General features: G+C 42.1%; 1 protein-coding gene across 1 annotated transcript; it reads right to left on the bottom strand.

Annotated features, from left to right (window-relative positions):
- Nucleotides 1–97: 97 nt before the first annotated feature.
- plch2b (phospholipase C, eta 2b) lies at nt 98–15,412 on the bottom strand. Its single transcript, XM_049575669.1, has 21 exons — nt 15,100–15,412; nt 13,878–14,024; nt 12,239–12,464; nt 11,935–12,073; nt 9,496–9,666; nt 7,118–7,211; nt 6,792–6,995; nt 6,565–6,685; nt 6,296–6,467; nt 6,064–6,186; nt 5,870–5,953; nt 5,667–5,767; nt 4,157–4,245; nt 3,867–4,052; nt 3,653–3,760; nt 3,449–3,573; nt 3,266–3,350; nt 3,034–3,180; nt 1,889–1,968; nt 698–1,805; nt 98–579 (listed from the first exon to the last, which is right to left on the bottom strand). The coding sequence occupies exons 1-21, from the start codon at nt 15,410–15,412 to the stop codon at nt 563–565; spliced, it is 3,840 nt and encodes a 1,279-aa protein (XP_049431626.1). The 3' UTR covers nt 98–562.
- Between the last annotated feature and the right edge of the window lie 2,339 nt (nt 15,413–17,751).

Below are 17,751 nucleotides of genomic sequence, written 5' to 3'. Positions count from 1 at the left end.
TCTAATTGTGTAATTCTGCCTGGTGTCATCCCATTTATCCAGAAAGAAAATCAGAGCTGTTTCCTCGGTTGCCTGAAGAAAATGTTGGCATTGTACATTTCTGCAAAACATGGATACGTTACATTTGTACATTTCATACACATCAGCTTTTATAAAGTGACATAGATGGGCTGACTTTGCTATCAGAACAGTAGCCAGTTTTTAGCAACCTGTTGCTACATTTCCAGTGGTGTTTGTGCCACCAAATGTGGGTGTTTTAACCCAAAACATGATATTTTCTAACCATAACCAAGTGGTTCTTGTTCCTAAACACAACCACATATTAATCACAGTGTTGGTGAATCAAAAAAAGTCAACTTATCTGCTATATAATAATGTACAGTGTAATGAATGTAATGGAACTACAAATGTAGTTTCAGCAAACTACGTATCTGTGATTTGCTGAAATGTACAATGCCAACATTTTTGCTGCTGATTGGATTGGCTTCCTCCCACACCTCCTCTTTGTGGTTTTTCTTTGTCTTCTGAAGGGCCTTGTTGTCTCTGGAGTCATCTGTAAAATCTAAACTGTGTTCTCATCTAAACAAAAAACAGTAAAAACACAATCCATGATTTATTATAGCTCCTTAACTTTTGTATCTGCAGTTCTTTTTATTAAACTTTTGTAAATGTGACACACACATCATCTATGACTCACCATTTGGAAAAAGTGGCGATTTGCAGCGAATCTCGCTCATCCTCTGGTCAAAGAGGGCCTTCATCTCCCTCTGCAGGGTGCCCTCACGTTGCTCTTCCCCGGCTGGCACACAGGGGGGCACAAACTCCAGGCTGTCTGTGCTGCCGTCGCTGCTGCTGGATGTGCTGTCAGACAGGCAGAGGCCGTTGGGGATGGGCCTTATCTGGCCGCTGTAGCTGCCGTAGCTTTGTGTTCGCTGTGTCTGCCAGTGGAGAGCAGACTTACGGTTCACCATCGGTGTCTGAGGAGAGGTAGTCGGTTTTCGAGGGCAACTGCGTGAGCGGACCTTTGTACGTACAGGGGTGGACGGTCGGGGTGTGGCTGGAGCCTCTAAGGTCCGTCTCACCCTGGCAGGGGACGGTGGAGGGATAAGGGGAGAGCATATGGCTTCATGCTGGAGCAGATGCTGTGGCACGGGCCTGGGCCGAGGCCGAGGCTGAGGAAGTGAATCTGTATGACTTTGAGTTTCTGTTGGTGGCTCAGGTTCAGTGGCAACAGCCTCATCTGGCTCTGGTTCTGGTGGTTCCTCAGATTGTTCAGGCTGCTTTGGTTCAGTTGTCTGAACTGCCTCCTGCTCAGCACAGTTTGACTCTGGTGATTCTTCAGGTTCACTCTCCAACTCTTCTTGAATCGGATTTTGGCTGTCAGGAGCAAAACCATCAATACAAGAGGACTGGGGAGAGGTGTCAAGGTCAAAGCTATCTGCTTTTGCATAGGGAGCAGCCCCCATGTGGTGGGAGTCAGTGGAAGACATCCGGCTGAAGATCCCCCTCCTCATCTCCGGTGGTTCATGAATTTTAACTCTGTGAGCTCGCCTCACTGGCTCACTCATGGCCCCTTTGTGGATGGCAGCCTTGGCTGCTGGGCCCTGTACCATAGGAAACATTTCTCCATTCCTGCTGTCCTGAGAAATGGTATCCAGATCCTTGCGGAAGAACAGAGCACGTCCGTCTTCTGAGGACTGGACAGAGAAGTCTAGAGAAGGCTGCCTTTGAGGACCCTTCATGTGCTTCTGGGCTGCTTTCTTTATGTGTTTTCTGGCCGCCTGCACTGCATTTGCCGGTTTGATCTGTTTCACAAAGGACACCAAATCTTTTAGGATAGTGCTGTCTGATGAAGCTGAAATTAGATGTGTGAGTTAGAAAAGCTTACCTTTCCTGTTACATCATTGATGGCAACATGAACAAAGATGGATGACTCTGCCATCCCCTCCAGGTACACATGCCGATAACCTAAAAAAGGAGAACATGTTACCCCAAAAATATTTCACGTTAAAGGAATAGTTCAACATTTTGGGAGAATGCTTATTTGCTTTTGTTGCTGGGAGTTTGGCATGTGATGAGTGAAGTTTAGAAATGACAAGTTCTAGTTTTGCAAAAGGTAACATCAATAAAACAGATCCTCCATATGTATGCAGAATCTGTAGGCAATGGGAAAATACATTTTGGTATCAGAGGAGTTCTGGTTTTCCATTGGTAGTCTAGTGACCAATCACATTTGAACGGCAGGCAAACAGTCTGTGTGGAGAGGTGGAACACACTGACCGTAATGCAATCTTGTCTAATGAAAAGTCTTGGCTCATCAAATGGCTACACCAGATCTCTTAAAATACTGGCCCTTGCCCGCAGAAGCTTATCATTATCATAGCCAAAGGGTTCCAAAATTGTACACAGGATTATGTGTGAGACTGTAGAGAAGCGAAGTCCCTCCTCTTCCAGTGGATCACAATGGGATCTTATTTTGGAAAAAATATGTGTGGTGGTCAGCAGCAAGATACAAAATGTTTTGATCCCATTTGAATTGTGCCTTACACATATGATGTTTGTCAATTCAAAAGACAATTTTGCATGTCCATAAAGTTGCACTTTGTCCAGTAGAAGTCCAACAAACTGTCACTTTCTTGACTCGCACAATTATCTTTCAAATAAGCATTGTATGTGTATCACAGCACAGCTCAAACAGAATAATGAAATAATTTGTCTCTCACCACTGACTGGGTTATGATACTTTCTTTGTCAATCTGAAAAAAGGTCCTATGGACACGGAAATTAGGGGCTTCGCCTCTCAATGTCTTGACTCTGCAGAAACATCCTGTTACAGTGAGAGTCCAGGAAGTTAATACAAGGTAAGGTAAGAGCTATAGGCTAGCTGTTTCCCCCTCTTTCTAATGTTTGATCTGACACACATGACAGTGATATTAATCCTTTCATCTTAACTCTCTGCAACAAGCATATTTCCCAAAATGTCTGACTTTGTGCAAACTCTGGAGTGTGAATAACTGATACCATGTAATCTACCTGGCATCATACTCTTGAAGGCAACAGTCCTCTGCCCAATGAAATCTCGCCCAATAGGATCGTGATCCCACACTTGGAAACGCACTAGGGCCATCTGCGGCATTTGAATGTTGAAGACGAGGGTCTCCTCCCACATGGGGTTGAAACCTTGAATGACAGTTAAAGTGAAGTTACACATAAAGATAAACTAGAAAGTGGACTGTCTGTCATGAGATTCCAAGATGAGACGCACCGTTATCATCCACCACCCTGGTCTGCTGCTTGGAGCAATCATTATTTAGACCGATTATCTCAACCTCAACAAAGGGATCGATGATCTGCAAGCAGAAAAACATGAGCCAGATTTGAATTTTAGTGATGAAGAAGATCTTTGTAAAGGTTAGCAGGTGTCTCAATAACAGATTATGTCTGTCACCTCTCCTCTGTCCCCAAACATGGAGTCTTTGGGTTTGGGAAGCTGCTGTCCGCTGATGATCTTCAGCACTAACTGAGTCTTTCTGTGTCCTGGCAGAGGATCCTCCAACATGGGGTTAAAGGCAGCTGAGAAGAACCAAAACACTTTTACTACCTCTGCACAGAGAGTTGCTATTAACTCTGCAGAATCTGCATATGCACATACATTTACACAAGCACTTAGGCCTCAGAATATATCCACAGTTTCCATTGCTTGAGAACTTGGCTCGGTTCAGTTCCAGCATGCGGCCCTCTGTCTGATAATTCAGTGCAACTGAAATGAAACATAAACAAGTAAATGAAAAGCTGCTGCAACACTAAACATACCTCTCATTGTAATTTTAAAGCAGGCAGTATTGCAGTCTCAGTGAGTGTCTTACCCATGTGGCATCCTGCGTTCCAGTATGGCTGCGGGTTAAAGTTGCTTGAGTCCACTCTGTAGTTGGATGGGTAGACTCTTATAAGTTGGCGCTGGTTGAAACGGACCAACTCCGCCGGCTTCAGCTGTAAGATCTGGTTCATGACAGTCTCGTTGAGGGATGATACCTGCCAACTGTTCGCAAAGGCTACCAGACAGGAGGGAAAAACAGCCTCGGACATCCATTCCTTAAATATACAATTAACTGTAACATTCTGCGTGTGATAAGAACATGCAAAGAAGTCCCTTTACCTTGTGTTTCAATGTCATGCACACGGACAGACTTTGTGTACTTGACCAGGTCAGACAGAGCGCGGGACAACCTCATTGTTTTCCTCTTCCTGAAGGGAAAGTTATAGACATACACACAGGTTAAATCACAGGCCTGTGCATTATCCTTGACTCAAACTTATATTTTAAATCCAACATAAAGAAGGTAATCAAAACAGTTTTCATTCATTTAAGAAATATTGCAAAAGTACACCTGTTTCTATCCAAACAAGGTGCCAAAAAACGTAGACTCCTGTAATTAATGCCTTCTTCACCAGTCTCCCAAAACAATAAACTACAATAAATTCAAAACTCTGCCACTGGGATTTTATTATTTTTTTATTTTTTTACAACAAGACAGAGAGAGCATGTCACCCTGATTTTAGCCAACCTACACTGGCTCCTGGTGTCTTTTAGGATTGATTTTAAAGCTCTTTTACTCATTTACAAGGCTCTTACAGGTGCATGACCAGCCTACATTACCAGTTCCTTGAAGTTTTATCGTCCTTCATGGACTCTCAGACCCCCCTCTGCCTTTTTTTCTTTTAACATCACACAAATAAGAAAACTGGCAGCTATGGAATCCTCCACCCAAGGCCATAAGAGATGCAAATTATGTTAAGATTTTTAAACAGCAATTAAAAACGTATTTATTCAGCATAACCTTAAAAAAACTGTCACTTTTCCTTTGTTTCACTCTCATCTTTCACGTGTTTCATCCTTCATATGTCTCGTTTGTTTTTACCTCTACGCCATAACATACCATAGCTTAACAGGCCTATATTTGGGACAGACGTCTATGTGGGACAGGCCTTTAGTTCCTTTCACACAAAACTGCTGCTTAGCAAAGACGGAAAATATGATCAAATTGTTTGTATAAAAATTAGGCTTCAAATAACATTTCAAATAGAGAGGATTACAGCACCAAGCATACCGACACAGCACCACTTTATCCTGTTAAAACACTATTTAAAACTTGAATTAATTTTTATGAAAAACCCTTTTTGATTGGTGGAACCTTACGAACTAAAGGAATATGAATAACTTAGAGGGTTATCAAGGAATGGACACATAATTTGAGGTAGCCAACAACCTGGTTTTATACATCCAAAGAACTTCTATAAAAATGAACAGCTTGGCAACCAGACCAGGCTTCTAATAGAGACAGGCCTTTATGTGCAAAAATTTGCAAGTATTATGATATTTTATTATTTTTAGCTTACCTGTTCTTGAGATTTGCTGCCTCTTTTGTTTGTTACATAAATGATTGCTTGGTTTTATCGTGCAGTATTTACCCTTGTTTTAATCTGCCTGTTTTTATTTTCTTCTTTTTTCTCCTTTGAGCTAAACACTCTGTATGAAGGCGCTATATAAATACAATTAATTCTTCTTCTTCTTCTTCTTCTTCTTCTTCTTATCATAAATTACCTGTAACTGCTGATATTAAGGGTATTAAATGGCTTAAACTACTTCCTTCAGTGGCTGGTCTTACTTGGGATGATAAACAATTTGTGTCCTCTCCCTGCTGGTGCTGCTCTGGTCTGACTTGCCATCAGGCGACGCCTTATTTTTCGCTCGGAATCTCTTTTTCCTCTGAAAATAAATAAATAAATAAATGAATGAATAAACAAAACATTATTGGCAATCTTTCTGTTGGCTAGAAAAAAAGAGTACAGTGATAAGCAAAGGGCTGACCTTTCGTTTGAAGCTCCTGATAATTGATCTGCCAAATCGTCTCTTCTTCTTGGTTTGATTGGCCGAAGTGATGGTATTCCCCTCCTACAATCATCAAACATAATGCACAATTATCTATCTATCTATCTGTCTATCTATCTATCTATCTATCTATCTATCTATCTATCTATCTATCTATCTATCTGTCCACCTACCTGTACATTATCATCATCATCGTCGTCGTCGTCGTCTTCCTCCTCTTCCTCATCCCCAGTATCCTCATCAGACACATCGCCCTCATCTGCACTAGGATCAAGGTTTGCTGGCAGCTTTTTTCCCTGAAAAATAAAAATTTCTGATTAAATATAACAGGTCCGTGTGTGACCGTGGCATGTTTGTGCTTTGTTTGAGTATCCTTGAGCAGCATGTGGCTAAAAACAACTCTACCTTTACTAAAATTTTCCCTTTCAGGATCTCAGGGGAAGGCAGCTTCTTGATTTCATGCACATTAACACTGGACAGGTCCAGTTTGTCCTGTAGCACTTCTTTCAGATACTGAGCCATCTTTTTCTGCTGAGGCACAGTGCAGTGGTTCTCTATGGACAAGATCACTGGGTACCTGGAAGTGAAGGGAGTAAAGTCATGACACCTGAGCTACAGGTAAGATGCTTTTCATTGTCACAAACACGTCAGTATCAGGACCCAGAAGCACTTACGGTGATTTTGTGAAGGCATATTTGTCAATTGTCTCTATAACGTCTCTAAAGAGGATTTTAGATGTCAAGGTGTAGCCATGATGAATAATAGGCTCCCCGTCAGGCCCGTCCCAGCAATCCACTGCAGGAGGAGGAAGATGAGGAGTTAGGATGAGTAAACCACCTTATCGGCAATGTAATAAAATCAGAGTGAAGAGAGCTGGAGTTCTGGTTTTTCAGGCTCTTACCCTCCACACAGCGACAGCCCGCCTGGAGAACATAGGCATACATTTCCACTCGAGACTGAGAGAGCAGCTGGTCTCCGGTCAGGTAGGTGTTGTGTGAGGTGGCAATGAAGTAGTTATTCAGAGGCTGCGTCATGTCCTGGTTCACCTGATTGTGCTCGGGGTTGAAGATATCACCTGCGGGGCTCCTCATGAAGTTGGTGAAACCTGAAGGACGAACATTTCAAAGCAGGTTTTTTTGTATGTTGATGTCATGTCTGGTTCAAGTGATGTATACAATGTTACTGATGCATTGCTAAATAAATTGTAATCACTTAGTTTCCACATACCATCGATACCCAGCACCATACGCTGCAGGTTCTGAGGACATGGCTCAAACCTGGCCACGATGTCGGCTAGATACTCTTTGGACAGACCTCGCATCTGCAAATACAACCGAGATGTCATTTTGGTTAAACTGCTTTTATATGTATGTTTCACAGGTTGAATGCTTTTACTATAAAGCAGGAAATGTTCTTTTATAGTTATGTATATCAAATCTTAAAGGTGCAGTGTGTGGGCTTTAGTGGCATCTAGTGGTGAGGTAGCAGAACTGAAACTTCTCTCGTGCGCAGTGGCTGAAGCAAACTTGGGGAAATGAGACAGTCCTATATAGAGTTAGTGTATGATTGTCCATTCTGGGCTACTGTAGAAACATGGCAGACTTTGTGGGAGGGGACCTTCTCCATTTGTAGATATAAACACCTCATTTTAATGCAACGACAACAACAACAACAACAACAACAACAACACAAAGCCTCTTATTTCCAGGTGACTATAAACTAATAAAAACAGCTATGAATATTTCATTCTATTTCTGCCAATAGAAGCTCTGAAATCCTACACACTAGGCATTTACAACTTGTCTGTTTGCCATATATACCTTTTATTAAAGCTGGGGTGCAGGACCTTTGTCTCTCCCCTCTGGCAGTGAGAGTAATGACATAAACACTGTGGACGTGTGCTTGTGACACATGCAGAAGCTTTTTTGACTTAAATTCTTCCTCTGAACGCTGAGTTTCTTTTTTTCTGGAGCATTCACTCAAGAAACTTGACACTTGACACTTCCTGGACACTTGTTAGGATTTAACGCCACAGCTCCTGCGTATTTTTTGTTGACTGCGCTTTTCTTTGCTCGCTGTGATCATGCTGATTATAAGTTTGTGCACGTTATAATAAGCTGATTCTTTTACTATAATCCGTTTATTTGACGTATGTTTGGATCACAGCACATTTGTTTGTGTGTCAGACAAGTCAACCAGGCCCAGCCTCAGCCTCTCAGGGACTTTTAGTTTGTTTCCTGCAGTTGCTACACTATTCATGAACAATCCAAATAAAGACATGGATTGAATAAAATTACAAACAGTAACACTGGACTGTTTGAATCTTTTGAATCTCATGCAGGAATGACAGACTCTGCCGCCAACAATGACAACTGCTATAAAGGGAGGTAAATACAGAACATACATTAAATCAAGTTATTATAAGTATGGTTCAGGAACGAGACTATGCTCCTCCCATTCCACTAATTCAGTCACCTACTCTGGCTGTACAGGTGTGTCAAACCCATAGACTGTAAAAATAATGTGCATAGCCACCATGACATCACTCACTGATCTATGGACTCTCATTCTTAAGATTCGAGATCGGCATTTTGGCTGTTAACATCCTGTTTTTTTGGGACCAGAAGTGACTATATTTGGGTGAGAGGCTGGCACTTAAAAAGAGCAAGAGGTGGATCTGACTGAGAAGCTGACGACACTATTGGCAACGGCCTCTCACTCAAAGCAACCTGCCGTTAATTAGGCATAAATTTAAGCCTTAATAAAATGTCAGCAGGTGAGTTATATAAATATTCACCTCTGTACATTTGTCATGATTGTTGAAACTAAAACCGTTTTTTTAACAGGCTGTAAACATGTTCATTTCTGCTGTAAAGTTGGGCATTTTAACATGGGGGTCTGTAAAGACTGACTCTATCTTCTGGAGCCAGCCTCAAGTGGCCATTCAAAGAACTGCAGTTTTTGGCACTCCGCCTTGGCTTTATTTTTCAGCCCCAGACTGCTGCTTGGTCTAACTGTCTCTCTCGTTTGTCTTGGTTCTCACAACCCTCCCCCCAAACTCTGTAGCTATCCTCTCCCTTTTTCAGCAGGTTGGCGTGATGGCTCAGGGCAAGCACCATTACCTCACAACTACGTCCTGGATCTGAACACCTGGGGGGATGACGAAGCACGACGCTCATCGAGACGCCTCAACCCCTGAGTTTATATGTGCTCCAGCCACACTATGACTGTGTTCAACCTTGTTCATCCCCATGCAATCAGCCCATTTTTTATCCCTCTTTTCATCCCACTATACACGACCCTGACCAACCTTCATGTGCTGTTCATCTCCCGGCAAATGGCCCTATTTTTATCCCCGTCCTCTGCCCCCATCATCACATCGAACACAACCCTCGGCCCATCTCTCTTGAATCCATTCCAAATAAAACTAATTTTATACTGCTTGGCTTGGTCTTTGTTAGTGAAATGGCTACTGTTTGATAACTGCTGACCATAGATAGTGTAAAAATAGGGTTTGATTTAATGAAAATCTTTAGTGCAATAACTTAAATAAATACACACAACTACAAGGAATTGGCATGACTCCTTTTACAGTTTGTGTTTACCTTCTGTTCGCTTTCCAGAAAGCGTGCGAGGTCGTGGAGATCCAGGACTTCTTTCTGATTGCTGTAGGAGATCATAATCAGGTAGAGGTCTCTGCGTGTGGAAATCATCTTGTAGAACGAACAGAACTCTTCAAAGCCCAAAGAGCCCTGGTTCTCGTCTGTGTCTGCTTCCTACAGATAACGACAAAAAGTATTTTATGAGCGAGAAATAACTCTCTCGGTACGTGTGATTTAAGATAACCACCCTGCCAAAGAAAATATGTACCACCATAGACCCATCTGAGGGATATATCTCGATCACCATCAAACATGATGGAGCTCGTTCACCGAGACTATCGCCATCAGGAGGGGAGGACAGTGAGCTACTGAACTAAAGCAATACCGCAGTGCAACTAAAGCCATCTGTTCAGCTGCGACCATATGGCCTTCCTGTGGCACTCTCCTGCACTGTCCTGCCAAAATACTGTATATACATATTTGTCTGCTGGCTCCATCTCCATCCTTTAATCTCACTGTGCCTCTGAAATGATGTGAAGAACACACACAGAACAGGCCTCTTAGGGAAACATCAAGGATTTTCCACCTTAAACCATTTTTCACTTTATCTGCCTGCAGGTTTCTTTCTTCTTTCTGAGAAAGTGTGTCTGCCCATTACATTGGTGCATTAGGAAATAATCAAATTACAAACCTGTCTTGCGGATGCTTCCTGTTTTTCTTTCTATTGTTTGAAAGCATATTAAGTGGAATGCATTTTTTGCCATGTACAAACATATTTATTTATGTTTAGCCATACTGGCAGTGCTGTATGGAAGACTATGTTGTTCTGTTTGTTGGTCCACCACTTTGATCCAGACTGAAATATCTAAACAAGTGTTGGATGGATTGCCATGAAATTCTGTACAGACATTCATGGTGCCCAGAGGATAAATCCTACTGACTTCATTGATCCTGTGAGCTTTCCTCTAGTGCCACCATGAAGTTGTGATTTGGAGTGAAATGTCTCAACACAGGGAAGGTATATCAAATAATTTTTTAAGTGCTACGGGTGGAGGTTGTATTCTTTCAAAATACACTTCACTTTTCACAGGAAATTTACCGTTTACATACAGTCTCTTTCAAAATTAACACACTACATTGACAGTTTTTTTCCCTCCAACAACTGACTTACGTGGTTTGGTTTAGGAAACAAAAACATGCCATTGGGTTTAGGAAAAAAGAACTGGGTTTGGCTTTGTAATCCTACAGGACACAAACACCGCTCTCCCAGGTGAAAGTCAGTGTTTGTTGGATCCACCCACCCTACTCAGACTTTCACCACCTTAACTTTCGTACTTGTCCACGCTGCATTTCTCAGACGTTGCCGAGTACCGTTAAATTATAACAGTGACCGTTCTTATCATATCGACATTAAAGGACGGCTTTTTTTGTAAGTGTCTGACGCCGCAAGTCACTGCCCAAGCACTGGATTTTGATGACTTTGGAGTGAGACTGGGTTGTAAAAACACAGCTATCGACGGATTTTCAAATTTTCAACAGTCTTTGAGAACATTATGCACGATGAATGCTTCCATCAGGAAATCTAAGCTTGAAATACTGATATTTAACTAAAAGCACTTTATTCTAAATGTCTCATTTAAAATTTTGCCCAAACTTTTAAACTCCAGGATTTCATTTTTAACTTTTAACTTTCAAACATCAAAGGGTACATTTTCAAAATCTAAAAATGTCCCTGTTAATGATATTATTCTTGCCAGCTGTTGCTGGTTTTGTGTGGTAGGACTGATGACGGGTGGCTGTCATGCACCCAAATTCTGCTGATTTGCATGGACAGCTTGTGATGATGATGCAATTTGTAAGGAGGATTTGCATTCTAAGAACTGGCTGTTTGTCTTGGCGATAACACCCTCTATGCTGCTTGCTTGTTGCACTGGCTCCATACTATTGTGTGAATATAGAAAAGAATATGGCCTATGATGAAGGAAGGGTCATACATTTTCTCCCAGTCACTCAGAGAGGCTCAAGGAAAAATATCTGTAGCTTCGGGGGAGTGTCCGGATAAAAGATAAAAACCATAAAGTCACACCAAAGCCACCCTACTCCTCTGATAAATAAAGAACAGTCCCTTCACATTATACCTGCTAAACACTAGCAAGTTAGCATTGTCATTGTTAACATGTTAGCATTTAGCAGAGCTGCAAGCATGGCTGTGAGTCTTGTTAGTTTGTTATTCAGCTGCTGTATATTACTAGAGTAGAGCCATCAGTCAAGTCACAAGTTCAACACAATGTGAATTCTGTTTTGTAGCCATGAAGCAACATTTCCAGTTAGGAGTCATCAGTAATACTAGGTTACTGAACATACAAAAGTACAGAGGTAGCTTTGACTGTGGGTCACGCTCATTAACTCTATGACAGTTTGCATAATCAGCCTCAGTCTTACTTGGAACATCTGTCTGACTTTCTGCTTGGGTAGATTCACATTGAGTTTGTGGAGCAGCTGGTGAACCTCTCCAATGCTCAAGGTGCCATCTCCGTTTTTGTCGGCCTCGGAGAAAGTCTGCTGTAACCACGTGAGGCTGCTGTTAAGGAGGAAACTACAATGATCATGACCAGGTCAGTTCCTCTGTGTTGTGTTGTTGTGTAACCTCCTCTTTATGGGAATAGGAGTGATGGATTTACAATTAACATTCAAAGATCAAGCATGTGTGTGAGATGATAAAGGATATTGATCACGAGTGCGCTGCCTCCGAGCCAGACTGTCCTCGTCACTGATGCCAGCCATTAGGTATTTCAGCCCAGTGATCCAGGTGCGGGCCTCCTCTGCGTTGGTGGAGACCAGGTCCAGGGACTTTACACGGTCTCCGTAGTAAATACTGAAGCAGCAGTTTGGGTCAAAGCGGTTGTCTGCGTAGCGCCTGAAGATTTCTGACTTCTTCCCCTCACAGACTTCGTGGATGGAATCGATAGTTACTGAAACAGATGATCAAGAAACATGATGGGGGTCAATCTAGTCAGTGACACCTCTGAGCTTCTTGGTGTAACTGAAAAACCAGCGCTAAGAACAGCATTATAACCCATAAACCAAAGGCGAAAACCAAGTCACCAACCTCTCTGACTTAGGAGGGGTTAAAGGTGCAGGGGAAGAGGAGGAGGAGGGGAGTGCCTGCTGGGGCTCCTGGCCCCAGTGTTTTCTCAAAAGCATGAAGTCTATGCTATTCCCTAATGAAGTCTAATATAATTGTAGTAGTAGTTCCTCTGTTGGCCCTACATTCAATTCATTCACTTCAGAGTATTGAGGGCCACATTTACTTGGCATTGTTGGAGATCATCAATTTGCAGTTGGAGCAGCCCAGATTATTATGGCATGACTTTATTTGTCAGCTTAACATTCATTATGTGGACTCTACTCCAACATAGCCAGGGTGTTCACCTGCAAAGCCTATAATGTATACAGGCTGTATAAATAATGGATGTAGCTACCATGATGTCACACAGTGGTTTGTGGAATCCCATTTTGAAGCCTCAAGTTAGCCATGTTGGTTTTTTGGAGCTACCAGTGACCATATTTGGGCGAGAGGCTGGTGCTGTGGAGGAGCAAGGGATGGATCTGACTGAGAAGCCAAGGACACTATCGGCAGACAGCCTGTCACTCAAAGCAGACCACCCTTAATCATGTGTAACTTTAAGCTTTGATACGAGTAACTTATATAAAAATTCACCCCCATACAGTTTTTATAAACGGAGAAATTAGCTGTAGCTGCTTTTTTTTTGCACCAGGCTGTAAACATGTTTATTGCTGCTGTAGAGGAGAACATTTTAACATGGGGCTCTATGGGGATTGACTGGCTTCTGGAGCCAGCCTCAAATGGCCATTAGAGGAAGTGCAGTTTTTGGCACTTTCTCACTGGCTTCACTTTTGGTTGCTGCTTAATAATGTTCCTAGTTTACAAAAGCTTTTTAATGATCAGATAACACAGGCAACTGTTTATTTACCTCCTTAGTCTGTCCCCCCATTATACATAAAAAGACAGAGCCCAACGTTTATGCACACAGCTAAGGGGCTACAAAAAAGTATGGTAGCTGATTTTGATCAGAGGTATCAGAGCTATTGATACACTGACTAATGGCAAGATACACCATTAGCTTTGTGTGCAAGCCTCAGTTAAACAATAGCCCTACTGAGAGAAGAAAAGGAAGCTCAATCTATTTCTTAATAGTGATGATGACTGATTTACAGTCGTTATTCTCTTGCCAAGTGATCAGCGCTGAAGAGCTTCATCTTGAGTTCTACATCAAAACCAATACACCCATGAGAACAGCCAGCTGTACATTATCAGGGCTCCAAATGTGAACATTGAATATTCAGACTGGTGAGTGGCTCACTTTTGGCTTTGTCGTGTTTCCTGGAGGGCCGCCACCGGATGCAGGACTTGTGCTCGTCCAGGTAGAAGAATCGGACCAGTCCTTTCTTCTTCCCCTTCATTTTGGTCATCTGGGTGCCAGTCTGCATGGTGCACATACACCTCTCCACTACAGGGAAACACATTATTTGTAAAAAGTCAAGTGGCTTGGTCAAAAAAATCCACAGGGACACCAGAGAGAGCTGCAAATCAAACATTTAGTGTACTGTACATTCAGTCATCTATAATACTAAAATGAAAGGGAAATGTTGGTGCGTCAGCTCATTTTTCTAAAGTGCCTTATCATTATTATTATTACAAATTTTGCTAAGACAGTTTGTGATATATGAAATGCTGCAGCACATGTGCCGTGATTATGTGTGGGAAGACCTCGTGACAACACCACAGTCAAGTCAAGTCAGGTCAGTTTTATTTATATAGCACCGAATCACAACAGCAGTTATCTCAGCGCACTTATCATATAGAGCATGTGTAGACCACACTCTGCAGACCCGCCAAACAAACAAAGGAATCCCTGGAGCAGCTGAGACAAGTAGAGCTTGTTTATGAGATTATAGGCTGCGTCACACAGGGATTTAAGTAGCTGTATGTCTTAATGACAAAAGAGACAGAAAGGAAAAGATATGCACCGCTTAACTGATCTTTGCCTGAAAACAAATGCTTCAATTATCAGTTGCCTCATAGTGGTTGAAATTATTTCTCCTGACTTTTCTTTTCTGATATTTTGTGCAATTTTTATATAAGTGTACAGTTCTTTGGCTAAAATGACACATCCAGATATTTCCTTGTTGCATTCAGGCCATAGTGAAGTGATGTGTTTGTGAGCAGGTAACCTTTGTTTGTAATCTGAAGCTCAGATACATGTGACACAACCTGGCACATCATTCAGGCTAATCCTAAAGGATTGTCTGCAGTCCATATGCCCATTATCTACTCACAGGCTCCCATGCAGCACCATTCTGTTATGTTCACACATTTAAGAGGCTAATTGCAGGAAAATATCACAGTTTAAGCTCCAAATTCACATGTCCTGGTTTCAAAATATGTGTGGGAACATGATTTAAAACTCCACTCCTTAGTTTGCAGCAGCTTTCAGGCACTTCTGCTAAGCAACCTGTTGACATTCTGCTGTAATTCAAGTGTTTGAAGGCGACATTATTCAGTGAGTCACTGATGAAGCTTACCTATCTGACCCAGTCTCCATTTTGGCTGTGCCACCACACTGCCCCCAATCCAGAAGAACTCCTCAGCAAGTCTAGAGATGGATGCTTTCTGCCAGAGTTTTGGAGAGCTCATAATGGACGGGGTGGACGAGTTCAAGGGGCTTGAGGCCTCCCTGGCCTGATTAGAGGAGCCCTTAGCCAGCGAGGGGGAGAACATCCCTGATGACAGAGATCCTAAAGACTGAAAATTGGTCTTCTTGGGTGACGACGAGGAGAGCGGTGGGGTGCCACTCAGCCCTGGAGACAGAGGTGGCATCGCTGGGGTGCTGTTCATCCCTGAACTGTACATTTGAGTCCAATTCTCCTGTCCCATTCACACCACATTAACCCACCTCACTCTGCTGGGCACAAGTTTGTTTACGGCACAGCTTCTCTCACGCAGCATATCGTCCAGGTAAAGTCTTCCCACATGGGATTAAGGAACAATATTCCCATCCTGAAGGCTCATTCCTCATCATCGTGTGTCCAGTCATCCGGTATAGCAGCCATAGGTCCTTCTGTATTTATTTTTTTGCTTGAGAGAAGGCTCACAGACAGGAAGAGTGTGCAACATGTGTGAGTCACTAAATCTTCCTCAAGCTGTAATCCTGGAGCGCAGCTTCAGCCTTGCTTTCATGGAGGGATTTTCACGCAACCAGTAAGCCTCTGAAGAAAGAGAGTGGGACAGGAGGGGTGCTAATATCAATTTAACTACACTCATGGCAGTTGTAATGACTAAAGAATATACAAATTGCAGTGGGTTTAATGTAATGCTTTGAGGATAGAAAGTATCATGATTTAAAGTTATTGTCACACTGGTGCATTTGGCTATTAACTAGCTTGATGGATCCACCCTTCAATTGTGTGCAATGATTTCCCCCTAGAGGTAAATGTGTGACATACAATACATGTATAGACCAATTCAGACTTGACAATGTAAACATTCTCAGGGGACCCAAGTGTATTTCCTGTTTGGTAATACAGAAGCTGACAAGGAAAAAGACTTTATAGTTTCCTTGGTAGCTGATAGGAACTAAACGGGGACCAAAGCTGTTGCCCTAGCAACAGAATAGCAATGAAATGATCAAAAAGCATAACATGTATGTATGTAGGCCTGTATCATGTTACAATACACAAATACACAAAGAGATCCACTAATATTTCATTTACTGGGACCATAGGGAGTACGGTCACTCCAAAAAAGACAGACTTGTGATCTCAAGCTTTTGATTTACACACTCATGGTGGACCCACATAGGTGATTTCATTTATTTTGTCTGCACAGAGAAGGCTCTCTCACTCTTTTGGTGCACCTGCTGTGTGTCGTTTGTAACATCTTACACCTTTATCAACAGTCTATATCCGTCTGGTGATATGGTGACATAATTCCCACCATAGCGCCATCACATTTCAATCTTCACAAGCAGACATCTAATCAGCCGGTATAAGTGAAAACACCTATGTGGAGCTGATAAAACCATTATCAGTGAGGAATGTTTTAGGGCTCTGGTATTGTGCACACCAGGCATTTGAATACAACAGAGCCATTGTTAATTTTCTAATCAAAATCTGTGTTTTTCTTACTATGACAAGTCAAAATGTCCACTGTGGAAATGGGTAATTTAAAGGGACAGTTCATCCTTACCTGTAGTGCTATTTATCAGTCTAGTCTGTTTTAATATGAGCTGCAGAGTGTTGGAGATATCAGCCTGTAAAGATGTCTGCCTTCTCTTGAATATAATGGAACTAGATGGACGTAGATGTAGATGGATGCATGCTTCCTTCTGTTTGTTGACACAGTTGCTGGGTGTAGTTCAATGGTAAGAAAATAGTTCCTACATGAAACTGCTCACAACAAGGTCTGTAGATTATTTTGAGTAACCAGGTCATGATTTCTGGAAAGAGACATTGCTGTTGAGTTTTTCAAATGTATTTTTGTGTTTCTTTGAGCACAAAAAGCTGAGTGCCATCTAGTTCCATTATATTTAACAGAAAGTAGATATCTCTACAGCCGATATCTCAAACACTCAGCAACTCACATCAAAGCAATCTTCAACTTCACTTCCTTAGAGGCTTTAAGACCACCAGAAGTACAGCTGAAGCAAATAAGAACTCAGCTAGCACACCTGGTGACCGTTATTTCCCGTGATCAAAAATAACTTATATTTGAATACATACCACTCATACCAATATATGAACTTTTGTATTAATCAGTCACAGGAGGCTAGTAGCCTTGTGTGCAAAATGTTAGAAGTGTCTTTTTTCCTACTCTGTTGGGGTAACATGCTAGCAGCTGTGTGAAGCTGTGCTAAATGCTAACATCAGCTTGCTAACATGCTCACAATAGCAATACTAACATTGCTGATATTTAGCAGGTATAATGTCTTCTATGTTCACCATCCTAGTTTAGCGTGTTAGCATGCTAACATTTGCTAACAAGTAGCCTACTGAACACAAAGCAGCCTACAGCTGATACTAATGATGAGAGTGTGATCAGAGGTATTAAAAGAGTAGCCTGTTGGACAAATTGACACAAGGGACATGTGAATTTGACACCCCCACAATGAAAACATGAAAGTAGCAGAATGCAGGAAATTTGATGCTCAAAACCCCCGAATTTATGTGTTCCACCAA

The sequence above is a fragment of the Epinephelus fuscoguttatus genome, linkage group LG1, assembly GCF_011397635.1.
Source record: "Epinephelus fuscoguttatus linkage group LG1, E.fuscoguttatus.final_Chr_v1".
In the NCBI taxonomy this organism is placed as follows: Eukaryota; Metazoa; Chordata; class Actinopteri; order Perciformes; family Serranidae; genus Epinephelus; species Epinephelus fuscoguttatus.
The sequence above is the reverse complement of the archived record's forward strand: the minus strand, read 5'-3'. Positions and strand labels throughout refer to the sequence as shown.

Coding starts and splice junctions, on each gene's coding strand:
- plch2b (XM_049575669.1), bottom strand. CDS start 15,412: ATGAACAGCACCCCAGCGATGCCACCTCTGTCTCCAGGGCTGAGTGGC. Junction 6,187..6,295: donor AAGGGAAAATTTTAGTAAAG/GTAGAGTTGTTT, acceptor TTTATTTTTCAG/GGAAAAAAGCTGCCAGCAAA. Junction 3,181..3,265: donor CAGGGTGGTGGATGATAACG/GTGCGTCTCATC, acceptor CTGTCATTCAAG/GTTTCAACCCCATGTGGGAG.